Source organism: Tinamus guttatus, unplaced genomic scaffold (assembly GCF_059628265.1).
Source record: "Tinamus guttatus ecotype Peru unplaced genomic scaffold, ASM5962826v1 Tinamus_guttatus_pri_ptg000004l, whole genome shotgun sequence".
NCBI lineage: Eukaryota > Metazoa > Chordata > Aves > Tinamiformes > Tinamidae > Tinamus > Tinamus guttatus.
The window spans coordinates 17,007,519-17,020,089 of NW_028288538.1; the positions used below are offsets into that span (position 1 = coordinate 17,007,519).

At 43.8% G+C, this 12,571-nt stretch overlaps 2 protein-coding genes across 2 annotated transcripts; both read left to right on the top strand.

Moving 5' to 3' along the window:
• The first annotated feature begins 47 nt into the window (after positions 1–47).
• On the top strand, positions 48–5,301 carry HYKK (hydroxylysine kinase). Its single transcript, XM_010211054.2, has 4 exons — positions 48–387; positions 1,799–1,935; positions 3,950–4,133; positions 4,830–5,301. Exons 1-4 carry the CDS (start codon positions 48–50, stop codon positions 5,291–5,293), a joined length of 1,125 nt encoding a protein of 374 aa, XP_010209356.2. The 3' UTR covers positions 5,294–5,301.
• A 547-nt stretch (positions 5,302–5,848) lies between these two features.
• On the top strand, positions 5,849–12,214 carry PSMA4 (proteasome 20S subunit alpha 4). The gene is made up of 8 exons (XM_088520518.1): positions 5,849–5,905; positions 6,109–6,151; positions 7,277–7,439; positions 8,140–8,217; positions 9,792–9,880; positions 10,788–10,918; positions 11,121–11,244; positions 11,811–12,214. The coding sequence occupies exons 1-8, from the start codon at positions 5,903–5,905 to the stop codon at positions 11,963–11,965; spliced, it is 786 nt and encodes a 261-aa protein (XP_088376644.1). The 5' UTR covers positions 5,849–5,902; the 3' UTR covers positions 11,966–12,214.
• The last annotated feature ends 357 nt before the right edge of the window (positions 12,215–12,571 follow it).

A 12,571-nucleotide genomic window follows, 5' to 3' on the forward strand; every position in this document is an offset into this window, starting at 1 on the left:
ACATCCCAGAGGAGACCTTCCAGCCTGTTTCTTCTCCTAGAGACACGATGTCCTCTGGAAACACCGGCCAGGCGCTCACCAAGCCAACATTTGGTGAGAAAGAAGCACGCGAGCTGGTTGACAGCCTGTTTGGGTTGAGGGTGTCCTGGATCCAGCCTCTCCCCAGCTATGACGACCAGAACTTCCACGTGCGCGTCTCAGGGGACGCAGGGGAGCCTGAGGGCACTCCTGAGTACGTCCTCAAAATCACCAACTGGGAGGACAGCCAGGAGCCGGAGCTCATCGAAGCGCAGACGCGGGCCATGATGTTCCTCAGCGCGGAGGGCTTCCCGTCAGCGACGCCCTGCACCACCAAGGAGGGCAGCATCATGTCAGTGGTGCCCGCAGGTGAGCGCTGCCGCCCCGGCCGGGCTCCTCCGCCCAGCGGGGCACGTTGGCTGTGTTGCAGCACGGCACTTGGATCGGCTGCGCGAGCAGCCGCGTTCTGCCGCGTGGCACCGACGTGCGCCCGGGTTAACTGCAGCAACCGGCACTACCTGGGTGAGCGAGGGCAGGTCACAACTGAGTGGGAGGCTCTTAATGTCCTCCTGGTGCTCGGCTTCCTCGCACAATGCTCCCTAATCCCGGCAGCAGCAGCAGCCTGGGAATTTCTCATGTCTAAGTATAGACCCTGACCCACATCCCTTCCTGCTTTTAAAATAGAGCTTCCCTGAGGAAACAGCCACTTTGGAGCACAGAGAGATGCTGCCGAGAGCAGCAGGGTCGTGTTTCCTCTTAGGGAAAAAGTATCAGGAATAGAAGAAAAGCCCAAGAGACCCCAGGCAGCCCTGATCCGCACAAGAGCCGCAGAGCTGCTGAGATCTGAGCCCTGCTCTAAGCATCTCTAGGGCGGCCTTGAAGTCTGGGGCAAGACTGCTCCTATTGCAGGCAGTTTCTGCAGAGACTGGGCTGCGGCTGATAGGGAGGCTGGGAATGGCAAAAGGTCAAGGTTTTTTACCTTGGTTATTTTTCCAGTTAATTTCTGTTGACTGGTTTTCTTGGTTTATTCATTACTAGCTATTTTGGCTTAGGAATTTATTGGCTGGACTTGTTTTCTTGTAGCAAAATTGCACAGGAAGAATCTCCAAAGCTGGATTCAAAATGTGATTATCTAAAGTAAAAATCCTACATTTATTTTCATCCACTGAGGTATTTGTATCACATGAACTGTATGTCTAGCCATAGGAATCCAAACTTAAAATGCTAGAAGCCAAACAAGTTGAAAAGAGCAATCATTAATTATGACAATACTTAGAATATAATTTCAGTATAATGAATGTGAGAAAACGAGGATTGACCTGGGCCTTGCCACACACAACGGAAAAAGCTCATTGTCAAAATCATGTTACAAATCCTTTGGCCATTGAATGGTGTAAAATACACTTCTAGCCTCTCCATGATGCCAGAATAAATTGGTTTAATGGTGCTTAAAATAAAAGCTGTGTTCCCGTTGTGCTGTAATGTTGGCTGTAACTCTGTACAAAAGCTGGGAGCCCGAGGCCTGCAGCCCTGCTGCGCAGCCCCGTGCTCGGGGTGGCCCCTGGGTGCGCAGAGGGCTCGGAGCCTGCCAGAACCTGCACCAGTGTTCAGGGGTGCACGGGCTTGTGCACCGCTGGTAAATCAAGTCTTTGTAGGAAACCTCTTTTGTCAGCTACCTGGGACGACTTCTTCTTTTTCTGCACTGGTAAAAACCTTTTCAGCATCTTGCATTAACTAATACCCAGCTATATATTGAAATGACTGCCTCTCTGCTTCTTAGGTACTGGGAACAAAAAGTACATGGTCAGACTGCTGACATACCTGCCGGGTGTACCTGTGGCAAAAATCACTGCAAATACGCAGATTTTGTATGACATTGGTAAGCTCGCTGCCAGATTGGATAAAGCTCTTGCAGAGGTGAGTGTCTCTTGCTCTGGCCTCCCCAAAGTCCATCCTCCATTACCTTCCCACGTATTATTTCTTCCTGGGCTTGCTGTCTGATCTGCAAATTCAAGCTGGTGAATCTAGATGTCAGAGTGCAACTCGCTTTCCAGGTGACAAGCTCCATGCTGTACCCGTGAAAGCTGTTTATTATTAAAGTGTTTCCTCCAGCAGCATGACCAGTTGGTCTTTATGGCATGGCCTTTGAAGTCTTTCTACAATACAATGTTGAACCACCAAGGAGGAGAAAAGGATTATTTTTTTTTAAGTAGGCAAAACTCATGTTTCAAGCCTAGTGCATGAGGACAGTGAACCCGAGGCCACCCAAATCAGATGTAAATCTTCTTTGCATAGAAACGTGTAAAGCACTGCTGTATAATGCACCAGGCAGGCGCAACTGGCTGATGTATCATTTTGAATTCATTTTGACTTACTCCCTTTCTCCTGCTTATCAGAACTGTGGCCATTTAGCAGCAGTAGCAGTTGGTTCCTTTTCTATCAGGCCAGCTGTACTGATCAACAAAGACTTGTAACACTGTTTCCAGTCAAGTAATTTTAATGAAAAATAAGTTCTTCCTTCTCTCTGTAATTATACAGGGTTATAGAGCTGATAAATCAGCCAGTAATTAAGTTTGATACATAAAAGAACTCTTGCATTATTTATTGCCTTTCATTAACCTTTCCTGCTCATGTTCTGGCTACCGGCTTCAGACAATTATGAAATGTGAATTGCCAGCTTTGCTAACCACATTCTTAAATTATAAGAGCATTTTTCAATTGGGAAAGATAATTTACTGCTGCTTTTTGACCACTGTGGTCATGCTCTTATAATGCGATTGAAACGACTTATACAGACCAGCTAGCATGCCTGTGATATGTCAGGAAGAAAATACTAGATGAGAGAGCAAATTTTGATGGGAAGGGTTCTGTTTGCCCCTAACTTGTGAGACCCCAACAGCCACAGCTTGTCATTTTAAAGAAATGACCATACAGTTGTTATTGCTAAAATTGTAAAATATTATTGACCCCAAAAGTAGTACCTCGGAGAACTACAAATGACTGATCAAAAAATACAGCCTCTTTCTTCCTCACCATCCACCAGTGCCTTCCATGCCCAAAGCAGTCGCTGCAGCTGCTTTACTGGTTCATTTTGCCTTTGCTTGAGCAGGTCTCAACTTCTAAATGGAAACAAGTTAATGTTTGTGGCTTTACGAGCACAAGGATTTGTGAGATTGTGAGATCTGACTTTTTATTACCTGACACATGTGATATCTCATTAATGTCTTGCTGGAATATCTGGTTTTGCCAGGGGAAAAAAAAAAAAAAAAAGGAATACTGCAATGTTTGCTCACCAGAGAGCTTCCTCCCTAACGAAGCAGTGCTCTCTGCAGCAGTTCAAAACCTGTGTTTTTCGTTTAGGGCGTTGCTTGTTCCAACTGTTTAGGCTGCCTGAATGTACAAAAGCAAAGCAAATAAGCCGATTTGAGTCCCTCTACTTTCCCAACAAGTAAAACTAGATGCATGTAGCTTACTGCGTGTGAATCTGTGCGTGCTGCCCGGACATTGGAGATCCTGTAGTAACTTCTCATAAAAATAAAACTTTTGCATGTCTTCAAAGTACTTCTGTCCTCAGCATTTTTGATGTGCTCTAGGAGATCCCACGGCTCAACCCCAGAAGCAGCCACTTGTAAATGCCAAGGAGGTGTTTGCAATGGGCACGCCGGGGCTTCGGGAGCTTTTGGCTGTGCGATCCCGGTGCCGCCAAGGGTGCCACTTGCACTGCCTACCCTCACGGCCGCTGTGTGCGCGTCTCATTACAGAAATGTTGTGGCTTGATACTGATTTGAAATGTTTTAAGTGCTGAATATGGGTGTAGATATGAAGGTAGTCACTTTAATCAGCTTTCAGATTATTCGTTTACACGTTGACCGAAAATAAGTGGAAGTCGCAGTTTTTCATGGCCAGTTTTCTCTTTTTTTTTTTTCTGAAGAAATTCCACCATCCATCAGTAAAAAGTCTGCATCGAGGGCAATTCATCTGGAACCTGGCAAATGTCCCTCTTCTAGACCAGTACGTTTATGCCGTGGGCCAGAACAAACACCGTGAAGTTGTGGAGCAGGTTATTCAGCAATTTAAAGAGAAAGTAATACCAAAGCTAACTAGTTTTCGAGCCTGTGAGTATTTTATTTTTATTAAAATTACACTGAACTGAGACACTGATTTTTTTTTTACAGGAATTTGTGTTTGTGGAAAAGGCACTATAAGCAAAAATTGTTTCCTTTGTCTGTAGCACATACTCCGCTGAATTAGCGCACTGCAGAACGTGCCAGAAAAAAATGCGTTGTGCAGGACTGGTAGAGCCATGTTCTGGTCTTGATCTTTCTGCTGAGATAGCTTACAATTAAAGTTGATAATTTTCATGCTGTTATGTCAGCTTAGTAAGAATATATCGAGCACTCTCCTCCTTTTCCTTTTTGAAGGTCCAAAATCATGATTAAATCATAATTTTTGAATGCAACTTGCATTAAATGTTTACAATGATTTGGCGATGGAAAGTTCTGCTTTTCTGGGTTTTGAAAACACATAGTGCATTGCAGGTTCTCCTAGCGCAAAATAAGATCTCCTAGCATTACTTTTATCCACCTCATCATCAGATAGTGAGGAATTGAGGTTCCTAGGAAGCAGTATGACCGTGAAAGACAGCAGTAGTCACAGCAACCCTGCCATGCTTGATGCTGAGGGAGACTGGTATGGTTTTGCAGTCCCCTGGCTAGTTTGAGCCTCTGAGAAAGGAGAAGAAAAAAGGAAAAAAAGTTAGATTCTGGTGTTTGATTATTGTCCAATACCATCTTTGTTTCTTCTGCATTTAGGTATCAATCATGGAGACCTTAACGACCACAACATTTTAGTAGACTCCAGCTCCACTTCCCCGGAGTCTCCTCAGTACAGAGTGTCTGGCATCCTGGATTTCAGTGACATGAGTTACGGGTACTACGTGTTTGAAGTGGCGATAATCATCATGTACATGATGGTTGAGAGTGCGGATCCCCTGCGGGTCGGGGGGCACGTGCTGGCAGGGTTCGAGAGCATCCTGCCCCTGACCGCGGAGGAGAGAGCTGCTCTCTTCCTCCTGGTGAGCGGGCGGTTCTCCCAGTCACTGGTCATAGCAGCGCACACGGCCCTGCTCTACCCAGAGAATAGGGAGTACCTCATGACCACAGCCAAGAGTGGATGGAAACACTTGATGACAATGTTCGAGCTGGGCCAAGAGGCCGTGGAGCAGCTGTGGTTTGAGACTGCGCGAGCGTACGGGGACCGCGGGGCTGCGGAGTAGTGCGCCCGCTGGCGCCTCTATGTACCCTGTATTAAAGACCACGCTTGTGTCTACGTGCTGCGAGCTGCTTGAGCGCGGGCCTGCAGGGCGGCAATGACGCAGCATGCTCCGCCATGGCGGCGCCTCTGCCCGCCGCGTTGGCAGGCGGCCGTTGCGGCGGCCCCGCCCCTGCGCCGCGGCGGTTGGTGCGGCCGTTGGCGCCGCCCCCGTCGCGCGCGCTCAGCCAGTGCCGCAGCGGCGGGGCCGGCCCCGCCCTGGGCGGTGCGTGCGGCACTGCGCAGGCGCGGCGGCCATTTCCGGCGCGGCGGCGAGGGTTCGGGAGCGGCCGCGCTGCCCGGCTCTTCCCCGCCAGCCCGGCCCCGCCGCCCTCGCCGCCCGGCCCCGGCCCGCCGTGAGTGCGGGGGTGGGGAGGGAACGACAGCGGTAACGGGGATGGCGGGCGGCGGGGCGGGAGCGGCGCGGCCTGCGCCTCCTGGCGGCGCGGCTGGGGCCGGGCCCAGGCCCGGGCCCGCCCGGGGATGACTCTGCAGTGCGGCGCTTGGGCGCGCGGGGCCGCGCGGCGCTCACGCGCTCTCGTCTCTTGCAGGCCCGCGGCCGCCTCTCGGCACCATGGTGAGTGATGGCGGCGAGCGCGCGCGCGCGGGAGCCTGGCGGGGCGGGGCCGGGCTGCGAGCGGGGGCGAAGCGCGGCCCGGGCGCGCGGGGGCGGCCGCGCCGCTTTGTTACGGCGGGCGCGGCAGGGCCGCGCCGCGTGGCGCGGATCGGCGCTTTCTGAGCGGCGAATGGCGGCAATTAATGTTCTTTTGCTTTTTGCAGTCTCGAAGATATGACTCCAGAACTACCATATTTTCTCCGGAAGGTATTTTTAAACCCAGCCGTGCGGATCTTCTGAATGCGCTAGGCTGTCCCTCCCTGCCCCCCACCAAAATCAATAATAAGCCGTTTATAGGAAGGATGGATGTTTAAAATGTGTTTCAATCCATGTGCGAGTTACATAAAGCACATTTAATTGCCAGGAGTAGCACTGTGTTCTGGATGGAAGCCAAGACTCAAATTGGAGATTTTCAAATTAGTTTGTGCTAGTTCAAGCAATGCCGAGACGCCCCCGCAGTGCGTGTACACGCATTCCCATGTCCCATCTGCTGCCTTTTTTAAATCTTTCTCATCCATCTTCTGCGTATGGAGGGATGTTAATGTTTTTTGTGCTCGCCCTAGAAAATCCATACTGCCCTGGGAGGACAATCGCATTATCCTGGCTATGCACACATGTTCACAAATGCTTCCAGGCCATTTTTTTCCTGTCTCATAGGTGGATCTGGACTCAAAAAATAAATGTTTGTCTTTTATCAGTAGCAGTCAGAGGTATGAATGAACTGGAGAATAGCATCAAACTTCTGTAGGGTACACCTTTATTTAGTGCTTCTTAGAAGGTAGGTGAGGTAAGACATTTTCTCTTAAATACCAACTGGGCCTTTACTTGATATGGAGTTAATATTCCATTTAGCAGCATTTTTATATTATAAAAAACAGTGGTGCTTCAAGGATTTCTTTATATGAAGATAAAGGGAGAAACAGTACTGATTTGTTCTTTTGGGCCCAGCGTAATGGTGCTCTTGGAGCAGAATAGAAATTACTACTTGATTGCATTAATCCCCTAATAGGGGTTGGGCATACACAAACTACTGTCTTTATTGAAAGTTAATCTCTTAATCTACTGGAGCAGTTTTGGAAGTTATTAGGTTAAATACTGTCTTTTATAGAAGGAAGGCTCGTTTTCTCCACATTGACAGCACCCTGTATTATATCAAAATTGAGGATTTTATTTCCCAACACCTTTCTTCTTTTTAATGAGTTAACTCACTACAGCCTGAAGAACTAATCCTGCGTTGTACATTTGTCAAACTCTTACTAATTTAACTGCTTTGTATGATCGGTCCTTTTCAGCATTACTTGGTTGATACCGCTAATTGAAACCATCTCCTAGGTCGCTTGTATCAGGTTGAATATGCCATGGAAGCAATTGGACACGCAGGTACCTGCTTGGGAATTCTAGCAAATGATGGTGTTCTGCTAGCGGCAGAGAGACGCAACATTCACAAACTTCTTGATGAAGTCTTTTTCTCAGAGAAAATATACAAACTCAACGAGTAAGTTGAAATGATACCTGTGGTCTGCTGATGTTATGAGTAATAAAATGTGGTACAGTGCTAAAATCTCAGAATAATAGCAGCATTTTAAATGTTTAGCTCTTACTTTGTTCTTTGTTTATTAACAAACATGGTTATTTGTCATTGTTCATTTTAATAAATCTCCACCTAAAACAGAATCATCACAATAACACCACTTAGATTTTTTTTTTTTAAATCACTAGTAATTCCCAGTTTTGAAAAATATGGGAGGAGAACTGAAGGATACACAATAAACCCTACGCTGTGTGCTAGCTTGCACTGAAGGTCTCTCGCACACTGTATGGCTTCTTTAATAATGGGACATGCTTTGTGTGTGCCAGGTGGCCTCCCAATAGGTCCTCTGTGTAGCTAATGGCTTTTGCGAAGATCCTCAGGATCTCATTAGTATCTAGAACTCAATTGGCTGAAGCACAGTCCTACTCCCAGTAACTGACATAGTGACCCAATCACTTTTGTGTGTGCCTGGGCACTTACAAAACGGTTACATGTTCATGGTGTAACAGAGAGGCGGGTGCTTCTAAGTCTGTTTTGTATGGCAGCTGCGTAGTTTTGATATGAAAAGCCCGACAGTAACTGTTCTGCTTAAAAAACACTATGAAGATGTGACTATTCCTCAGGGATAGGTAGGGTCTAGTTAAACTGTGTGCTTATCCTGCAGGGATATGGCCTGCAGTGTCGCTGGGATAACTTCAGACGCCAATGTTCTAACAAATGAACTGAGACTGATTGCGCAGAGGTAGGTTTGCTGATGAGCGTATTGTTTTACTTGCCTGAGATGTCAGGTTTCTCTGTATGTATTAAGTCAAAATGAGTATGCACTCAGTAGAGTTCATTTTTTTTGCAACAAATCAGCTAGATTTAAGAAGTTTACACATAGAAATTTTTTTTTTGGCTAATCAAGATACTTCTCAAACTAAACTTCAGAATCTTAGTATTTTATAATTATAACATTGCACATAATGAGATTAAGGCTTTATAGTAACCTTATGGCAAAAAAAAATCATGAAATACTGGAGAAAAATAATAAGCAGGCAAATATATTTAGAGGATATTTGAAGAAAATGGAAAGCAGGGCATAATGATTAATCTGCATTTTACACTGCTAAATCTTAGTCTAGGTGGCTAAGGTTTATTTAGTTTCCATGTGTTTTGATTCCTCTGGTAGCATTATTTTGCTCTGCATTTATCAGCTACCAAAACTTAATCTGATTTATATCAATTGGAGCCTTACATACAAGGTTTATGCTACTTTAGCAGTATAGTTATTGTTAATATGTCAAAACTTACATGAAGGAATTGTTGTAAAGAAACATTTCCACAACAGAAACCTGCTTATTTTAGAATCAGGTCTTTGACAATCCTGTTTCATCTCAATGCAATTGTTAAGGTGCTCCTATAAAGAGGAACATTTCTAAATCAAAACATCTAACTGCCCTATGGAATATAAGGCCATAGAGTCCATTTTTATATGTTTTCCCTCGCTTTTCTGTGTTTCAGAACATGCTTGAATATGTACAGAATGATTCATTACTCTTACAAACTTACAGCTGTCTTGTCACTCTGTGAATTTAAAGTTACAGGCAGCTGTTCTGAACTATTTCTTCATGTTCAAAGACACCTCCTTTTGTCTCTGCCAGCTGGCTACTGTCTGTCTCCCTGTTATAATAGGGAAACACAGAGACACTGAATGTTCTTACTTTTTAAGCAAAATATCTTGCTTTTAAAAGCAAGAGAAGCTTCTGCTTAAGCAGAAGGGTCTCTTCAAGTTGTTCTGTATCTTATTTTGATTATAGTGCTCAATGGCTGTTTTTGCAGATTCCTATTTATGGCGCATACTAAAATAAGAATTTGCACCTGCTTTCTTAAATTTATAAGTGAGATGATAAAACGAGGACTTTTAAGTGTGTTTCGTTGAGCATTTCAAAATAAGATTGGCCTATGTTTTGCAATTGATTTGTCTTGCAACAGCAGCTAGAGGCTTGTTCTTTCCCACCCAGCCGATGCTAGTGCCTCGTCATGTGGACTCTGAGTACATACTTACGTGTTTCAGCAAGTTTCTGTGGCCAGTAGGCTGAGCTACTGCTAGATTGCTCTCTTGAAGTAAAAGTACAGCTTTTTCTAAGATGTAAACCGCTTGCTAGAATCACAGTATATTAGCAGCTTAAGTGTGTATCGACTTTGCATTCCGGAATCCACATTTTAATTCTGAAAGAAATTGAATAGAGCAATAATTGGTATAATTTATGTTGTTTACTGGAATTACTAAGTCAGTGAAAGAAGTTACAGAGACTGATTTATTTTCCACACCAGGTACCTGTTACAGTACCAAGAGCCTATTCCTTGTGAACAACTGGTAACAGCCCTGTGTGATATCAAGCAGGCTTACACACAGTTTGGAGGTAATGAAGTGCAATGAAACACTGTACTTTTAAATGCGTAAAGAACTATTCTGTTGTATACTTTGTAATCTTTGAGTCTCTGGACACTTCTACAAAATTATTTGGTAACATACCTGCAAAAAAACTAGAAAATGTAAGTGATGAGGACACAGTGATTGTTAGTTATTACCATCCGTTTTGCTAGTGAAACTGATTCAGGCACAGAGAAGTTGGTGGCTGAGAGTCAGGCCAATGGCACAGACTGCTTTATTTAGGGAATGCCAAAGACTAGCAGGAAATACTTTCATATATAAAGTTTAAAAATTTGGAGACACTCCATCACAACAGCAAACTGAATGACAAGTAAGGCTTCCCAATACAAGTATGAGTGTGCCAATATCATAACACTTAAAACCCCAAAAACTTCTGTGGATCTAGCATCATGTTAGGAAGTGGTAATAGTGCTGCTTAATTTTACCTTTTCCTGATAATAGTAAAAGCATTACAATGCAAATTCCTGACAAAATGGCTGTTCTGGTATTTTATATATCTGTAGTGTGAAAGAACGACCTTTTAATGTACCTGGCTTTTGAAGCTGTTAAGTTATATATGTTAAAAGTTACATACTTCAAAAAATAAATTTTGAATTAAAATCCTGAGATAAGGCCAATTTATAGAGTTAGAAATGAGCTGCTATTAAGGTTAAATGAAATAAACTTCTGCTAGACTTTTCTTTTTTCCCCCTTATGACTTAGTAAAACACTAGAAGCGCTTACAGTAGCGCTTATCTCAAGTAACAGAAGTGCAGAACAGTATTAAATCCTAGTTCATAGGAAGGGATTTGGAAAGGGAAATCAAAGAAAATAATTGTCACTCATGACCAATCTTGTTACTAAATTTGGATTGCTAATAGTACTCTTTTCAACAGGAAAACGTCCTTTTGGTGTTTCTCTGCTGTACATTGGCTGGGATAAGCATTACGGATTTCAGCTGTATCAAAGTGATCCTAGTGGAAATTATGGAGGATGGAAAGCTACATGCATTGGGAATAATAGTGCTGTAAGTTCTGTTCTCTCCTCTAATAAAGTAAAACAAAAATATGTAAATTGCACTCTACTAACTGAGCTCAGTTGTTGATTCATAAATATCTCTAGCAATACTGGTGTTACTTCTCTTAATGGCTTCAATATTATCTGACAGAAAAGGAACTTACTGGTTGGTTGCACAAATATATCGTTTTAATTTTATGTGACATTTATAGGCAGCTGTGTCAATGCTAAAGCAAGACTACAAAGAAGGAGAAATGACCTTGAAGACTGCACTTGCATTAGCCATTAAGGTTCTAAACAAAACCATGGATGTTAGCAAGCTCTCTGCAGAGAAAGGTAAGCATTTCATTAGTGTGATAGGAGGTAAACATCCTTGGCATAAAAAAACAAAATGCACTGAATGCATATGTATTGCATGTGGCTTACAGGGTTTTGTGTGGTTCCCTCTGCTCCTCCCCCAGTAGCAGATAGTGCTAGCATGTCTGTAGAAAAATGATACGTAAAAATCAGCAACTACTAGAGTGATGTTTGAAGATGCAGCAGCTCAGCCTTAACCTTGCAAAGGGGCATAGAGATGACTTGGCAGAAGATGATCTACCTTGGTCAGCTGCAGAGGCCAGAGCACAGCCTAGGGGTCACTTTAGGCCACATGGATGTGGTAGCAGAAATGTCCAAGTGGCTGGTAAAAGAATCACTGGAGAGGTAGTAACGTGCTTGTTGTGCATGCTGCTGCAGAAGAGAACTGCTGCCACCTGCCTCAGCAGGCAAGCTTTTTTATTTAAGCAGAGTCAGGACAAGAGCCTTTGCTTCATTGTCAGTTGTAACAGCAAATCTTGCCCTTCTGATGATCATTCCATCAAAAGGAAAAAACATAATGCTGCTGTGTGTTCCATATATTTCAGTTGAGATTGCAACACTGACAAGAGAAAATGGAAAGACGGTAATAAGGGTTCTGAAGCAAAAGGAGGTGGAGCAGTTGATAAAACAACATGAGGAGGAAGAAGCAAAAGCTGAACGTGAAAAGAAGGAAAAGGAGCAAAAGGAAAAGGATAAATAGCACATGAAATCAGGTGTTCCGTAGATAGCATAGGACCTGCTTCAGTAAAAGATAATCCGGATTTCTGTTTCGTAGAAGCCTACAAATATGCCATGGAGGACCAAGAATACTCTTGATGAGCCAGGTCCTTAATCATCATTCACATAATTAGTTTACCACTCCTTACACTGAAAAATAATTGCTTTAATTCTTGAACACTTTCTTTTGTCTCTATTTTTTATTATGGAATAAAATTAAGAAGAAGAGTAATGGGTGTCTTTATTTCCTGAGTAATACCTGGGTATGTACAACTTTGAAAGAATTTACTTGCTTTCAGGTATTAAAACAAGCTATATGCTAGTTGGTAGAGAAGAAATACGGTGTTAAAATTGTTAGAATTTTATGTGTATGTGTAACTTTTCTTTTAAAGTAGTGAAAAGGGCTCTTAAGTTCTGAAAATCATTTGTGAGGTGTTTTCACAAATGCAGAATTAGAGTGTGCTGGCATGCCTAGTTTAATTTTGGCCAGTTTTGTTCTCTTAACAGGCTATGTCGAGCTGGTGTTCTTAAAAGCAGTAGTGTTTTGAACATACCCTGTAGCAGACATGTTCAGTTTATCATAGCCTAT